Source organism: Argopecten irradians, chromosome 2 (assembly GCF_041381155.1).
Source record: "Argopecten irradians isolate NY chromosome 2, Ai_NY, whole genome shotgun sequence".
NCBI classification, from domain to species: Eukaryota; Metazoa; Mollusca; class Bivalvia; order Pectinida; family Pectinidae; genus Argopecten; species Argopecten irradians.
This window is the reverse complement of record NC_091135.1, coordinates 20,749,087-20,767,343: the sequence shown is the minus strand read 5'-3', so window position 1 is coordinate 20,767,343 and position 18,257 is coordinate 20,749,087. Positions and strand designations below refer to the sequence as shown.

General features: G+C 33.2%; 1 protein-coding gene across 5 annotated transcripts in view; it reads left to right on the top strand.

The window, feature by feature from the left end:
- LOC138314783 (uncharacterized) overlaps positions 1 to 18,167 on the top strand; it is a 43,231-nt gene extending 25,064 nt beyond the window's left edge. For all 5 annotated transcript variants that reach the window (XM_069255322.1, XM_069255325.1, XM_069255324.1 and 2 more), the window contains exons 5-16: positions 737 to 873; positions 1,123 to 1,264; positions 1,734 to 1,829; positions 4,025 to 4,155; positions 7,399 to 7,490; positions 8,455 to 8,539; positions 9,310 to 9,381; positions 10,089 to 10,184; positions 10,589 to 10,747; positions 11,103 to 11,198; positions 11,951 to 12,176; positions 13,174 to 18,167. In XM_069255322.1, the coding sequence (XP_069111423.1) occupies positions 737 to 873; positions 1,123 to 1,264; positions 1,734 to 1,829; positions 4,025 to 4,155; positions 7,399 to 7,490; positions 8,455 to 8,539; positions 9,310 to 9,381; positions 10,089 to 10,184; positions 10,589 to 10,747; positions 11,103 to 11,198; positions 11,951 to 12,176; positions 13,174 to 13,190 (1,349 nt within the window). In that variant the 3' untranslated portion in view covers positions 13,191 to 18,167. The remainder of the gene's footprint in view (positions 1 to 736; positions 874 to 1,122; positions 1,265 to 1,733; positions 1,830 to 4,024; positions 4,156 to 7,398; positions 7,491 to 8,454; positions 8,540 to 9,309; positions 9,382 to 10,088; positions 10,185 to 10,588; positions 10,748 to 11,102; positions 11,199 to 11,950; positions 12,177 to 13,173) is intronic.
- Positions 18,168 to 18,257: the final 90 nt, after the last annotated feature.

Sequence of the window (18,257 nt, the reverse complement as noted above, 5' to 3'; positions counted from 1 at the left end):
CTCTATAATACAAAATTCGCAGTGTTTTTTTTTAAATTCTTGATTGATTTACAACAGCAAAAGTAGCTAATATTGCTACTTAACGATCGTTTTATGTTTTCAGAGTACTCGGGGGTGGTTTAAAACAGAGCCATTACTTCAACTCTGTATATGCCTAGATTACCTACTATATAGTACTATGTTGTATTTGCTGTATGTTTCGATGCTAAGATATATCTCTGTCATTACTTACACTTATTCCTTTGTAGAACAATCTGGGAAATTGAAGCTAGGTCATTCTCGTTCATTTCTCAATCTCTTTGATCAATAATTTGAAAACGATGCTGTTGACAGAGCAAAATAACAGGTCTTCTTTCGATGTCACAATATAGGCAATAAGATAATTTCCTACCACCTACTGATCACACTCTTCTACAGAACGGTTATCCAATGTAGATATTGTCCACGTGAATGCTAATATGCACTAACGCTGTATATACATTCAATGAGTTTTTCTGTTGTTTTATTTTATTCACGTTAAATGAAGCGATACCACATGGATATCACGAAACGCAATTACTGTTTATTCACAAACATTCACCAAAACATCATATACCCATCCATTGAGAAGTTTACCAGTAGTCACTTAGTGCCATGCAAACCTTATCAGATTCTATCATTGTAGTTATTACATTTCTACTTCTGCTTCTTCTTTTTTGGATTCTCTTAAAACGACCTCTGCTTTTTTTCTTTCCAGACGCTTCCTTCGGGTATTTAAGTCTATTGCCTAATTTGGTGCGAGGCTATGGATGGAACCCAGGAAATAGAATATATGAATGGTTTGGTAGTGTGATGAAGAGAAAAACCAACGACCCTGATATAACATTTGGAGAGGTACATTGGTGTCGAGCCTATCGCATTTGGAGAAAGTCTTTTAACAATGCTATTTCACTCTTTCATGTTCAATTTCTACCTTTAACGTCAGTCATAGTATTTGTTTTACAAGACATTTAATTTACGTAAAACCAATTTTATACATTGGTGTTCTTCTTTCATTAGATTTTAGTCCTTGTCATTCTACTTTTTGTATAATTAGCTAATAATTTTATCTCTTAATACCTATTAGTATATTTTTTGTTCCAGCTTTACCGTGACAAAAGATTTAACAAAGAGTTATGTGTCGTTGTGACAAACTTAAACCACATGACTGAAGAATATTGCCATCCTAAAACTACACCGGATATGCCAATACGATTAGCAGTGCGCATGTCCATGTCAATACCGGGTAATTAAGACTACATGTATTATCTGACTTGCAATGGATCTACTGTATAATTATGAGACTATGATATATATATATATCTTTTATCCTTCCTGGTCTTTGTATATTTAAAACACAAGTATGGTATTCTATATTATATGTCTTTACCAAGGATGTATAACACCAGGCTTACAGTTACTCTATTTGGTTAAAACGCATCATGTTATGACAGTCATCAAACCTTTCCCTCACCATCCTGCCCCATTTCGTGCCATACATAATCGTATACTGGTATTTTCGCTTGTTAACTCCTTGATTTGGTATATTTCTGGTACGACTATATACAGGAGGTTGTCATAATACAAGAATGTCTAATTATCGTAGCACAAGGGGTCCAACAATTTACCTAATTAAAATACCATTTCTATTTTTTATTGTTTTGTTGGATGTTTTTGTAAAAATATAGTAAACTGACGTTGGTATCTTTTGACAGGCATGTTCCAAGCAACACCATACACAGTGAATGGGGAAACTAATTTATATGTAGACGGCGGAGTACTTTGTAATTATCCAGTCCATTGTTTTGATGGTGAGTGTAAACCCACAATGCAACACATTTCCGCCTTATAGTTGTATATAATTTTAAAATGTTGACATTGCCAAAGCTGTCAATAAGATACGACTAACAGTAATAACACGCACACCTGTACGCAGGGAATAAAGTTTCCCTTTAAGTACGCAGGCGTTTCGTTTGTTATATAATCATCTTTTAACATCATTAAGAAGTGATAAGTGTCGAGTTTAGAAATTGCGCTTTGCAAAATCATGATACATTTGGCAGACAAATCAGCATAAACAAATAAACAATTGCCGTTTAGTAGAAACACACTATATTACTGACTTTACTACATCGTACCTGGCATCATGGCGGGCAACATTTCAACACCAGTAAACATATCACTTCTAATTGGTTTAGTTCAATCATGTCCTCCCAGGGGGCGCACCAGCTGCTTCATTGCTTTCGTGGCAATGTCTTTTTATTTCAACCTGCACATACAAAAGTCAAGGACGAACACTATACTGGATACATAAAACTGTGTTCAAATGGTGTTCTTATTTTCCGGAAGTGTACGTCTGTTGAATACTATAGTTTGAGTCCGTCCAATTTTGTTAAAATACAAGTTAATCCATCTTTATGTGAAAAATGATATATTTCTGCGAACATTCGCAAATTGTAAACATCATTATAAACATGTATATGTGACAGTGGCAATGACTATTCCAGACCTCTGTTGGTGTAGTTTTTTGTTTATTAGTCATCAACATGTTAAAACTTCACACATAATGTCTATACTAGTACAAAGACATAATCGTCCATCGAGCATATGTGCCCGAAGTAATGAGACATTTCTATGTAATTTTTGTTTAAATACGTGAGTTGAGTAACAATGTATTATTGAATCATGTACTTTATACACTAAGTTAAACTACAATCCGAAAGACAAATATTACTCGGAGGAACACCTATACACGTACAATTCCCTAAACTGTTGCCATTGTATTGATACAACAAGTAAAACAGCTTACCAGTACTGACGAATACTAAAGTATTCAAGTCCGACACCACAAAGTAAAGCATTACTCTGGACTGGGGTAGGAATTGTCAATATTGGTGCAGTCCTTATACAGTCACATTTCTAAAAACGTACTCAATAAAGTCTCGGTAGATTTAAATCAGATTTAAGTCATTTTAAGTCGTAATAATGATGTATCTAGTTATCCGTTTCTACTAGATACCATCTCATTTATGACGTAATACGCATATAAAATAAAATAGAGTTTTTAAAATGATACGGCCCATTACAGACAGACGTAAATGGTCACGGATCCCACCGCCTACTAACACCTACTGTCTATCACATACCAAGCTTAGTCGGTGCAATAAATCTGTTGCATGTCTCTCAATATTGATCGGTTGCTACATATTTTTAAGAGAATTTAAATGGTTGGTTCGTTTCATTAAGGATTAACTTGAATAGATTTTTTTATGTTATGGAGATATAACTGAAAAATCTGAGAGTACACTCCGATTTTTGCGTTATATCTCCATAACATAAAAAAAAAGCTATTCAAATTAATCCTTGTAATTCAATTTACTAAAGATTATCTCTTCAATATTAGATATATCATTTTGGGACTCTATTGTCTATGAAATCATTACGCCGTCATCTCTGCCAATCAGAAGCAACGTTACAAACGGCGACGCCATTTTTTCCTTTATAGGCTGATAAAGAAAAAATTTAAGCCAATAAAAATGCTGGTAACAAGCAAAATTGAATTATTTAAAAATAGTTTGAAATTATTTTTGTAAATCTTCGAAATAAAATGGAAAGTTTTATCCATGAAGTAATACTAATAGCGTGTGTACTTTCATCAATGGTTTGTAGTTTTGAAATTTTAATCTTATATTTCGTATATAATAATGATCCGGTCTAAGAGTTGTACTTGCTGAAAGTTTTTATTAACCTTGATATGAAGCTATTTGACATTAATTCTTTTCTTACTAAAAGATTATTTCCTTAACCTAAGAATTTCCGAATGATCCAAACAAATCTACATGTTACATTTCTATTGTTCTGGGTTTTCAGTTCTATTGTTCTGGGTTTTCAGTACCATTATCTCAACACTAAAAATTCATTGTCATGGAAACGTTAATGATATACTTTCCTGTAAACATCTTGGCTCATGTTACATGTTATTTAAGTTTTTGAACCTTTGTTTTAGGTTGGTGGCTGTCCATGAAGCCAGGTGATAGTTTTCTGCAGAGACTGCAGCCACTAGAAGACTTACCGCAGAAACTTGCCAAATCAGAAAGGTTCGGACAACAGAACGAAAAAACGCTAGGGTTCCTGTTGGTGAGTTAGTGTACTTGGATCAGTACCAGGACTGATTTTCAATGAAATACGCGTAAATTAGGATGTAACGTGTACGTGTATATCTACTTGTAGACTTGTGACCTTCAGTGAAACTTCGTCCAGAACTTCAACATGTTCAGTATCATTAATCAAAGGTTTATCATTTATGAAATTCATGAAAACAAAATTATAACCAGACACCAAAGATCATGAAACAGCCTTAAGTCTAAACAGCCTTAATTGAGTTTAGCTTAATAACTAAGTATAAATATGCCATGTAACGCTTTAATCTGTATTCGTTCTTGTAAGAATTTCCTTCAACGTGCATTTACAGGCTAATAAAAAAGATGAGACGGAGTTTGTTGTATAAGTACACTCTTTTTCCGTATTTTTCCGTATTATCACATATGTGTACACTTTTTAGTACTGTATGTGTCTTTTATACCATGTCAATGGAAAATTCACCAATGTCAATGTACTTGAAAATTAAGTATATATCAGTATGACTCATTGCCCAATCCGTGACCCTTATAGTTGTGAAATGTAGAGGTAGAAATGTAAATCAATATTATTATGGACTTACATTAAACCAATTTACCAGCCCTTCTTTGTGTACATCTATATAGCTAGTCATTATAGATCGAACAGAGCTGGTATTACCCTTCAAGTGAAGTGTTTTGATATCAATTAGAATGGGAACTGTAGTGTGTGTTATACTGTATTAACACCCGGAGTTAAATGTTCGTTCGCTTATAACGCGTGACTATAAACTTACTGGTGTATTAAATATACACTGGTGATATCTAAAGTACTGTATTATCATGGTTTGAATCTAGAAAAGAAAGTGTACACAGTTACTTGATGAGAAAGATGTTGATATTTGATATAATGCATAGAAAGGGTTACTTTGCTGGATTTATTAAAGTCACACTATACGTAACTATCAACAAAAAGTTAGATTCGACTCCGATATTGTTCTTCGGCTTGTGTGACTAAATGGGAGCCACCTAGCGATGTTCAATATTTATTTGATTTTTATAAAAAAAAATTACGAATCATTATCGCTTATCTTGACTTCGATTTAGTCCTGTCTCTGCATGATTTACAACAGTATTTTTTTTTCAAAATTCTTCTAAATCATGGGGAAAAATAAGAAAGATACGGATATTGTGACTTTAAAAGGTCGCTTTATGTTAAGTTGGTTGGTAGGGGTAATGTTTAGTCAGAAGAGATCGATATACGACATCACAGAGACGCATGGGTATACACTTACGTGTGGGGATTGATCGGTAATATCGTAAAGTATGGAGATAGGTGTGTGTTTTGTATAGTGTAAAGTTAAAATAAATCATATGTTTTTGAATATATATTATATTGGTATGTAAATACTTGGGCATTGGGCAGTAATTTCAGTAAAATGTCCTTATGAACTATAGAGTGATGAGTTTTGAAGAGAACAGTATATTTTACTTGATGGGGGGAAGATACGTGTTACATAATTTATAATTATTGAAGGCTGAGTGTGTCCTATTTTATCCTTGAGAAAGTGATATTATTTAGGGAAAACTGTGATATGTTATACCTCAATCGGACATGCTTACTACGTGTATTTTACACAAAACAAAGAGCGATATTTGCTTGATATGAATGAGCCTTACGGGATGCATATTGTCTATGATTACACTTACCAATCAGTAGAACATGTCTGTGTAGGATAATGACATCTACGTAAACACTTTGTGCATGACTATTGAAGACATGTTACGTGGTCCTGAATTACCATGCACTGATAAACACAGTATCGACATTTTATTGTTGATTTTTTAGCATTGACATACGATCATGAGTATACAGTAACACGTGTATATCAGTACACATATCACACAACTGTCTCATACGTTCGTTCAGTTGATCATCTAAATATACATTGTCAGCATATTATATATGCATTCTTGTTGAATCATTCCTCGTTTTGCTGCACTATTTGCTGAATGAAATACCACATAATAATGACGTAGCCTACGTCTACTTGGTTTTTTTTTGTGGTTTTTTGTGTGTGTGTGTGTGTGTGTGTGTGAATGATTACTAGTTCCCGATACGTGACTGTGTGTATGTGTTATATGTATAGGTCTCCATACATTCCTGTAGGCGTCTCATCATTATTACATTACATACATTAGGGACTGACACACTGCCCTGTAGAAAGATAGCACTGAGACAAGCACTCCCGGTAGTCAAGTCTGCAATGAATAGACTGCAAATTGATTCAAATTCTTTTTTAATGAGACGAATACGGATAAGGCTTTATTTGAATGGAATGATATCCGTGTTTATATTTTGCTCCCTAATTGGAAAATGAGTTTCGTAATACCATACTGTATATAAATATTGATTTGTGTATATTTTGAACACTGTTTAGTCATGATGACGGGTCAAAATGAATTTCATTTACAGTGAGTTCTCATGAACCGAGACTGGCCGAGAGTAGAACGATAAGGTTAAAGTTTCTCGTATATGTTTAAATTTGAGTGAAATACTTTAGCGAGCATTAGCAACGTTATTATATGTGAATTACGGCGCATGGGTATGATGTAGTTATCTTCTATAGCTAGTTAGTATAGCTATGAAACATGCCTGCCTAGGGTATTATTGAAACTCTGATAGAAGTTTATATCCGTATCTGGAGTAAAACGATAGTGTTACCAATGTGTGGAATATTTTCATAAGTAGATAAGCACGTCTAATTAAAAAAAAAAAATCTTTAAAAATACACATGTTTGCTAACTTTCCTTAACATAAGCACCCTTTTGTTTTATTTGGAACGGATATTTGAAAATAAAAGCATAGTTACCTATTTTAAGGGAATAACAATTTCGTGTTATATTTTCTTTCAATTAAATCACTTAGTACACAATTATCCATAAATTAACAACATGTAAACAATAATAACTATTTACTAACACGGCAAGATGTATCGGCCCTTCTCTGACCACAATTTTCGGGATTATTCAGAGTATATTACATCATCAAAAATTGTAATGGCATAAAGGTAACGGGTTTTGAAATATAAATACGTCATCTGAAGACTGTCCTACATTCTGTAGCGGCGTATACAATCATCTTGTAATACACATGATAATACATTCACACAATGGATATAATATGGAATTATATATGTGATAGGATACACTTCGTTTTTCTGTATGATTTTGTTTTTAATTGTCTGTGTTTTCCTTTCAACAGTATGCGGACTGTGAGCATGAGATGTTCCGTTTCCTTATGGAACAAAGAATCGGGACTCATTTAGCTGAACTACCGGACACAAAACTTGCCAGGTAATACTCCGTTTGTTGCACAATGTTAAAAGTTAATTCGCTGTTAAACATAAACCACCAAACCACAAACCACTACCTTGTTTCCAGCAATTAACCTTTATAGGAGACCATGAATAACCCAATTGGTTAGATCATCATCATTAAATCGTCAACGATAAATGGTATTTACATATCTGTGAGACTTGCTATTTATTGTTTCAAAATTATAATTATATATGTATTACTTTGTCTGGCGCTGTTCGTACCCTGCTTTTGTCACTATGTATATACTGTTTATTTTGTTAGCTGTGGGCGCGTGCAATATTTGAAATATAAGTACTGTACAAACCATCACAGGAAAATTCCATCAGTACAAACTGTTTTATAAAACGAAATTTCTATTCGTATAATATAACAGAACATTAGTTTAACGTCTGGTTTGATATTAGCATTGTGAGTCTTTGGTCAAAGTAATTGCACGTTTGTATTGTTCGCTAGTTAGACAACCATACCTTTGTTTACATGCCTCATTCACCTGATTTAAAGAAAACACTCCTTGGCTTTTCGGCACTTGTGATCGATGGCTTAGTTTACTATAAGTTACGTAATAAAATGGACGCCTGATCAAATCAAGGTTGTTGGGAGTGTATCTAGGTATTTTATTGCCGTTACTAACGCGTAAGTGTAGGTCATGTATTTCAGGTTTCCTAGCAACCACCATAATAATCTAATGTAAATTATTTTTAAGATATCAGAAACCTGTATATAGAAGCTCGTTTATATGGCATTTATATAAGCTATTTAAAACGGGTGCTTAAAATCTTTATCTTATTTGCATTTGAGAAACCTTATTTATATTTCCCTAACATTACGACATAGTCGACCCAATAGTATCATTGTCGTTATGGATCAAAAGCCCTGTCATATGGAACATTATTGTACACACAATCATCATTATGATAATCCTTTATTTGTCTATTTACAGAAAAAAGAAAGAGGAAAAGAAACAACAAGAGACTGTTCATCGTGAGCACCGACGAGTGACGATGGCAGTGAACGAATTCTTAAGGGTAAGGAAATTAGGCCAAGGGCTTATTAAATACGTTAAATGACAGCATAAATAGTTAATAGAGTAATGAAAGGCGTGAATGGTTACATGACAGCAAAATAGTTCATAGGCTAATGAAATGTGTGAATGTTTGAATGGTAACGATATGAAGTCATGTGTTGATAAAATACACGCATATCTTATGACAGAAAACGTCCATATAGAGATTGATACGGGCAATGCTATGTCTGAAAATATAAGAAAAGGTGATTTGGGAAAATATTTGTCAGCCCTAGACATTCCCAAGGATATGAAAAAACCCACGCAAAGCACGCATTAATGAAGAAGCTCAAAAAAGATGTTGTACATGAAAATCTTGATGGTTATCAACCGTAACGAAAGGTTGTCCCTTCTTATTATCTCTTATGAGCAAAGTCAAAATGACATAGCGTTTTCGCCTCCAGTGCACGCGTGATTAAAGAGCTCTCATGTCCCCTGTGATTATAGCCAGGGATCAGATGGTTAGGGAGGAATTGTAAATGTTAATTACTTAGTCGGTATAGGTATATGTAGTAAGACACTGAACTATTAATGAATACCAGAAAGCATATCTTCATAACAGCATGAAAGGAACTCGTTCATTGGTTAATACATTTGTTCTCTGTATGTTATACGCTATAACATATATTTTCAACATATAGTAAGTCACCTCCATTTACGCGTCTTGTGTTTAATGTCAATCGTGTAAATGATGTTATATGTAAAACTAATCAATATTCCTTGGTTTTGTAGGTGCTACAGAAACATGATATAGACGGAGGGGGTACAATCAACAAATCAGAACTCGAGGCTGCCTTTGCAGATGTACGTTGTCATATTCGTAGTGGTCTTCATTTACGGCAATGAATTTGTTTCTAAAATGATTTCATTTCTATAAATGACTTTATTTCTATTAATGACTTCATTTATGTAAATTAGTTCGTTTCTATAAATGACTTGATTTCTATAAATGACTTCACTTCGATGTGGAGATCATTACTACAACTAACGTTACCATGTGATGGTTTTACATACTAGCATTGCTATAACTTACTTGACGACGTATGTTTATTATCATTTCTTAACTATTTTTGCTATGTGGATGAGATGTGTGGTAAAAATGATGGTTTTGTCTCCGATAAAAATAAAGTAGTCCCGCACTAATTGGGGCTGCTCATACTATATAAAATTATGTAACTTTAATGGTTTTATATCTACAAATAAAAACCAGACTTTGTTATAGAGATAGGTTAAAATGCATAGCCTGGTATGGTCCATCTTAGTATCTTTTATAGCTGGCACTCTTAAGGTTGTCTGATGTTCCTTGCTATAGCGACAGTGGACAATCCCTCCGCGCACAAATTTTCTCACTAGCCAACTCTTGCAATCATTTGCAGAAGTAGATATCTTACGTTATGGTCTTTTTCAATATAAATCGCAAATCTAAAATGTAAACATGGTTAAACTGTGTATCCCGATAAGATAGGATATAATCGAAGGTATTAAATTTAACACGAGGAATTTTATTTTAGGATGAGTTTTCAGAAGCGAGTGCCGAAATCTTGTTTGGTGCTGATTATGATGTCCACAAAGCCTTTGAACTTTTAGATGAGGATGACGATGGAGAGGTAAATTTGTTAATAATCATATCTGTATCGCAAATAATATCAACATCGACCATAATTCTTAAAGAGTAGAACAGAAAATAACTTTAAATTTACTAATGTAACACTTACTAGTGTAAAGGACGGAGATCGTGTTGGGAACGTGGTTTCCAACAACATCCTAAAATCGGAACCAAGAAACTAGAGTTGTCTCCCTTTCAATACGTTTTCTATTTTCGAGTCCCTATGAGTATGATAGATATTTATTATGCATTGCACCGATATATTATTCCAATATCTGCTCTTTCAATAAATTCGGCAATTTGAGTATCTTTTACGAAGTTGATAATTTGGATTTAGGAATTTAAGTTGTGCAATGATGCCTGTAATCCGTTGTTTTTCTATATATTTACTGGTGTTTGTTACAGATTGAGTACCATGAACTAATCAACTTTGTAGAAAACACAGGAGTCTTCCTTCAACAGAGATATATAGGATACCAGCGCAAGACTATTGACGGCCTTATGTCTTTCTTTGATACGCTACAAAGCGCACTTCTAACAAACGTTAAGCGGATATTTGTACAGGTAAATAATCGAAATTTCACTAGGTGATCCAAAATAATGTATACTGAATTTAACACATGTACTACTTGACATTTCTGTCCATCTTTGAAGTGGATTTTTTTTGTCCAAAGAAAATGAAAGATATATTTGGTTGATGGTAAATGTCATAATCATAATCTACGTAAATAAATGACACTTAGACAACGCAAAGCCTGTTTGTACTCCTTCATTAGTGCAAATGTTGGATGGTGAGCTAATTTTAATTTTCAAAAGAGAGGTTTATTGATTGTCACTTTATGGTTATAAAAGTGATATCAGTTATAATTGGTTTCTATTTAAGTGTCCGTTAATGGTTTGTTTTCTTTTGTTTCGACAGGACAAAGATCTTGATAGAACTGTAGGAATTAATACTGGTCACGTGGGTACATCTGATTTCAAACTTGAGAAAGGAGATCGAGATTTCGTGGTGGAGGTAAGTCACTGACAGTAAAACTCATATTAACTTTAAGTATTATGCTCTAGTGTTGTTAAAAAGGTAAATGGTCAATTATTATTGAGTTATTCGTGTCATATAATGCGAAAGAAATAATAATAATGTGAATCTGAGAATTTATCTAATTTTGTTATTTCTTTATTAATACTAAATATCTAACAACGTGCAGATTTGATAAGTTGGTCAACAGGTGATTTATAGAATTAAGAACATATTAACATTGTTATGGTCAATTAGTCTTTTAGGACTCCAATTACTATTTCATTGGTTACGCTGATAGTTTTAAATCCGGGGATGATATTAGTAATAGCTATTAATAATATTTATATAAAGATATTTTAAACAACCAGTAAATACTTTTATAAGACTTTTCGATGACTAGTTCAATGTTTAAACTATGTACTTACACTGTGTACACTTTCTATCGTCTTCATTATTGAAATGAAGCTGTGGTGGTCGAGTGGTTAAGATTTCCCGACATACTACTACATGCCCTCCACCTCTGGGATGCGTGTTCAAATACTTTGTTAGGCAGTTGCGCGGCGCTGACCGCTGGTCGATGGGTACTCCGACTTTCTTCCACAAACAAATCGGCACGTCCTTTCATTGCCCTGGTTGTTAATACTAATAAAATCAAACCAAACCAAATCATCATTGAAACGATCAGTCATCAAAACGTCACATAAAACCGTGAATTTTGTGAAAATAAAAATCTAACTTGTCCATTACAGCAAGGCCGGCGTAGTATCACATCGTTCCTGAAGTACTACGCTGCTCACCACAAGAACCAGACGAGGCGATCAGAGACTTCACAAACTCACGTGCTAGAAACGAAAATATCCGAGGAGTCGAACGAGGGAGAAGTCAGTAATATAGACGACATAGTATTAAATGGTGTTAAGGAGGACGCTGATGTTTTCGACGGCGAAGATGAAGTGGATTGCGAGAAAAAGCCAAGTAAGATATTTTAAACATACAACCTAGTCATGAATAGTTTCTCTTTCATTTTGTTCTCCATAATCCTAACAAAACAATACAAAAGTATTACAACAAAAGACATAGAAATGTGCTACATGGGTTACAAAATAGATATTTTTAAGTGATAGCGTCCTTTAATACATTTTAAGTTTAAATATTGTCATTTTTCTAACTTGCAATACTATTTACAATCTTTAACACTTAAGCTTTAGCAAGTTTCAAATAGTATTATCTTAAGTTAACTTTTAAACAAAACTGACGACATCATGTGTTTGAGTTAAATTTGTTCCAGTGTACGTGTAATATGGGTTTTGGTTAGACGAGTAAATGCTTCAAAGGTTAAGGGGTCTCTGAGTAAAATTAGTTCGAGAAAACATGGTAGCATTGCAAAATACGTCAGGTAAATGGATATGATGAAATGTAAGAGACGGAAAATGTAGTTAAGTTAGAGGGATAAGTTAGAGGGATATAGCGTGAAAGTGTGGGAAGATTGATGACATAAAATGTACGGAAACAGACGTGGGATTAAATATTTAGAGATTATGTTTTATAATGTGTGGGAAGAAATAAGAGGCGTGATAGATCTTGATAAGTGAATTTAGAAGGTTACGGATGGGGAAGGATGAATATGTGAAATGAAGAATTTTGGCGTAGACAAGTTGGCGATATATAAAATAAAGTACTTCATGCAGTTAGATAAAAATGTGGGGGGTATCCTGATCAGATATGGGGTATTGATTTACGGGGCGCTCTGATGCAAAACATATACTGCTTTAATAACAATTTACAGAAATATATATCAAACCCAATTTAATAAACCCCATCAAATGCATTATATAGCAGTGTACCAAAACGACTTTACATATTATATTTGTTTAAACTATTTGGGGATTGACTTTATAACTATAATAAGTAATTCTCTGAAGTGATCATTCCGAATGCATGCTCTAATGGCTTCTTTTTTTTCATTTTGCAGTGTTAGATGTAAGTTAATTCATATACTCTGTCGGACTCGGCTAGTATACATCATCGCCAACGTGATGTTATGATGGATTGTCCTCGACAAACAAACTCCTCCGTACACAGGAAAGGAGATGCGTGTTCATTAGACACATGAAAGGACACACAGACGTGGCATCTAAATATTGGTTATGAATCGAATCTAATGACCATTGTGTGCTGCTTACATCCCGTGTTAATGGTGGGTTGTACAGTTTGTGTTTGGACCTTAAGGATGTACGCATCGTGTAAGCAACATGTCATGTTTTTGTTATATTTTTATTAAATAAATTACTTTTCCTATATGAAAAAATTTGTAGAAAAAAACACGCATGACTTATATTATCAAGTTCCTTTATAATATAAAAGTTATCGACAAAAATAATCTTTTTTTTCTCCAGCAGTTGTCTAGACCTCCTCTAAATAGGTGAATGACCTTGATAAGATATGATAGCACACATACTTAAGTTGGGTTCAGAACATTCAAATAGAGATGAAATGTTTAGTTATGAATATTTAATGCCACCACTACCAAATATGGTACACAACATTAATACGTTATGTACGGTAATATTTAATGACACCACTACCAAATATGGTACACAACATTAATACGTTATGTACGGTAACAGCGAAAGGATAAGATATACCGAAGAATGGTATATTCGTCATTTCCTTCAATACAGCAGTACTAATGTATAGAATTATTAGTCACTTAAAACCGAAATTTATCTGTAGATACATTGTATATTTGTCTGCTGTGATAGTACAGTTTTTAATGTTTTACACTTTCATTTCTGATGCTGCTTATTTTTCGTTGATGAAAACATTTACTGAATATTTTGACTACCTATTTTTGTAAGTCCCATTTGTCGCGTTTATAAAGATAAATCATTCCCTGAATTTATCAGTTTTTGAATGATGTTCAGCCAATAGTATGCGCTGAAAATCAATAAGTACTTTTTGTGTTAGTAAATTATAATGGATATTTAATTTGTTGTGATTTGATCTACAGTTTAAGACGAAATGACCTCTGTTAAATATTAATCTTGATATTAAAAGAGAGCAAATCTTGTCAGCAAGGAATGAGGTCAAGTTAAATACATTTTTGTAGACAAGTATGTGATTAATTCTTAGATTCTTAGGTTTTTTAAGATGTTAAATACTGTGTTCCCTTCCGATATCACGGGGTTTAAAAAGAAAGGCAAACATTCTATCGAATACTCTAAGCTTCCAAAACTACAAAAACCTAATATCAATCCACCATGACGCTTTTTCATCCATACTTAACATATAAAACTATCCTTGCTGCACGTTCTATCCATATGTATGTGCAAATGATAAGATTTAATACACTTCTGGTATCGATTTATTTCAATTTACTTCATTTAAGTACATTTACTATTGTAAATATTGTTCAATTTTATATTCACGTACTTTCACGTAAAAGTTATTCTGTCGATAGTTCATTTTAAGATGCTCCACCGCTGACAAATGGTATTTTTTCACTATAAAAACAGGAGCAGACGATTTAGTATTTTTCTTCAGTTACAAAAGTTACTTACTTTACACCATTACCACCATTGAAAAGTTTGAGCTTCTAATTTTACTTCAAGTTAAAAATATGAAAAATAATTAATTGCATCCCGAAAAAATTCCGTGACACTATATCTTATATGGAATGAAGTACTGATTGCGCATGCATCAAAGGCGAAATAAAATATTTTATATTATTTTTTGTGTTAATTAGGCATATATATACACGATTAAACACCAATTACTGTTCCATTGATTAATATCATTTATGCTCTGTCGACGTTAGAGCATCTTTAATTCTACTTGTTGTGATTACGATATTTTACGAATCTCTATATATGTACTATTTGAGATTATTACTTGTAAATAATATGTACAAAATCGGAGGTGAATGCGATACGCATGTGTGAGCATGGTGTATATATTATCAAATGTGCTTTTGGTACATCTATATATTTGAAATTTTGCACCTTAAGAGTTTTGAATGTTGATTCTTTACCAAATTTGATAATACTTTATGATATATTTATATACATGTATGTTATTTGTCTGAAAGACGACATTGGAGTCTTTGTTTATTACATTGTGTAACTATATGTAGTACCAAACTACACCAGCTCTGGCAAGTAGTTCACTCGCTGTATTTTTCTTTTGAAATTAAAACCTATATTTTTCATAGTTTCAAATAACTGCAAATTTTTAATGACGTTACAGCTTTACACAGACCTCGGTTGAATAATCAGGTTATGATGACACCCTTTTGCAGTTTAGTATTGTACATCAACTTTCTTTCACGTACTTTTTACTTTCGCGAATTTGAATTTTCAAATTCGCGAAAGTTGATCTTCGCAAACTTATTTTTAATTCTTATCGCGATTTAATAGCCGCGTTAGAAATATGGTACTGACTATACATCGTCAAAGACCCACGGTTGATTGCACTTCACGCTACTGTGTATACATCAAGCGTAACGTAGCATAGTGCAGCCAACCGTGTCTGTAACGATGCTGTCAATTATACTAGATCATCGATATTTTGACTGAATTCCATTCTTACATTCCGTAGAATATTATCTTTAACCAATGCTTTTTCGGTTGTGTCAGATTGTTTTACTCGGTTGTTACTACAAGTTTTGTCAACATTCCAAATAGATACAATTCATTCCTAGTGATAATTATAATTACGACAGGTTTATATAATATTCATTACATACGGATTTTGTATTTGGCGAGTTTTCAATGCTTATTTGATACGCTTGAATAGCTTGTACAACTGTTAATGACCGTAGTTCAGCACTAATTGTATCTGTAAGCCTAAGGTTTTAAGTCGTTTCCCCCACATTTGTTTTACTCTACTGATACTTTCTACTTCTAACCAACATAAAATGATTTTTCTACTAGATTGGAATAGACTTAACTTTCGCTGACGTAAACCATCTACATGTATATGGTGGTCATTCTGAATAATATCGAAACGTAAAAAAATTATTCATAGACAATTGTAATTTTCATATTTCAGTTGTGCATAGAATGGAAACAAAACATTTTGATCTATTAAAGTTTAAAACAGCATTTCAAAACACATGGAATATATCATTCTAGGATATTAATGTTCTTAATGCATAATAAACTTATTACATTTCAGTCGTCATATTTAAAAAAACAGCGTTTGTTGCAGCCATACCCGTGTGTGTCTTGGATTTTAATTAAAAGAAATAAAGCAAATGGTTGGGTTTTTTTTTGTTTACACACTTAAATTCGGAGTTTGAACAATAAAAGCTACTAACTAATGAGACTTATTCACGTACCACGTGATACCTGATAACATTTGTGCGAGGCTAGTGTCTCGTCTCAAGAAGTGATGAAACATAACTATTTGTAATCACCATCACCTATAGAAACAATAGTCCCACACTTAATCGGGTATCACGTGGGACGTGAATTATTCCCATTCGTGTAGAATGTGAAGATTTCAAACAAATCGTGATGAAGTGGTTATAGTAAAATAAATATCAATAAAACTTTAAACTAATTATCTGCCACAAACAAGGAATCAAGATGGGATGTCATTGTGTCGTTCCTAATCTATATCCATGTAAATGATTGGCGACCTAAAGTTATGCTTCTGTCAATTCGAATATATTTAAACAGCCGTTTGTATATCAAAAAGTTTATTCCATCGATTGTAAAGTGTGTGTATGAATGTGTGTGTGTGCTTGTTATTTTTATCTACATATGTCCGCTTTTGACGGATATATTAAGTTTTATTTATTCGTTCTATATCTAGATCAAACATTTTAAGAAGTTTCTACAAGTTGTAACAGTCATAAGCTGCAATGGTAATATATGATTAAATCGCTTCCCCTTATCGTGGACGTGGTATACTGATATCAAAGTGGAACGTCTTATAAGTTTTCAAAACAATATGTATAATTTAGTGGGGTTTAAATGATGTTGATTACAACAAAATTAAAACCAACCATGACAAATATACATTGACTCACTCACATGTCTGTTTAACAACAAAAAAGAAAACATGCGCTAACAGTTTCAATGTATTAATATTTTCTCAATGATTAATAGTCATTGGCGGAATATATCTAACAATATTTAAAACACAAATACTGCGTAACAGAAACAACCAACGATAATTAAAAATTAATTGGAATAGGTGCAATTAAACGAGTGTGCACGCTCAGTAACTGTTTACATTTGTCTTGTGTTGTGACTAAAGGAAGATAACTCAATAGTCCCTACGTGTTCACGGATAAACATGTTTGAAAACACGGTCAGATTTGGTAAATGCTTAATTTCACATGACATTGAGTAATTCGCCGAAAACTTTAAATATTCTTCCGACAACGTGTATACTTTCATATACATATTTACATGAAAAAAAACTATAAATAAAACAGCGATGTTCACAACTCTCACTGCGTCCTTCTTGTCGGCAATATAATGCATGGGGAAACGGAATTACATGTGATTCTGCCAAATTCTTCCAAACATAGGGGCTTACCAACCTGTAAATGATTGCTTCCTTGATCTATCATTTTTTGAAACAAATGTACACAACTATGTTACATTCTTACGTGTAGACCTTCGTGATAGTGTATGTCTGTGACCTGACCCAGTTTTATTTTACCTCTATTTGTATCGTCAATGAAAGTCAAACAGATATTGCTTACTCTTCAGGAACACCTTGCTTTACATATTGGATTTTTCAGTGCGTATTATTCTGCATTTTGTCAACAATAAAGCTTTCATTCTTCTTAAGCTATTTTCATGGTCAAATCAAGTTCGAGGAAATAAACTTTTTTGCAATGTATATTAAAAAGATTTACCTTCCAACAGAAGTAACGTAAATGCCATCTGTTGGAGACAATTTTCAGGTTGTAAATTGATTAAAAGTTGAGTTTACAGGTTCTTGATATTAGTCATTTGTTGAGTTTTTTACGACAGGTGTGTAGGTTGTGTTTTTAAATTGTATTGTTTTGATATATGTTTGTTTGCTATACGCAGTTAG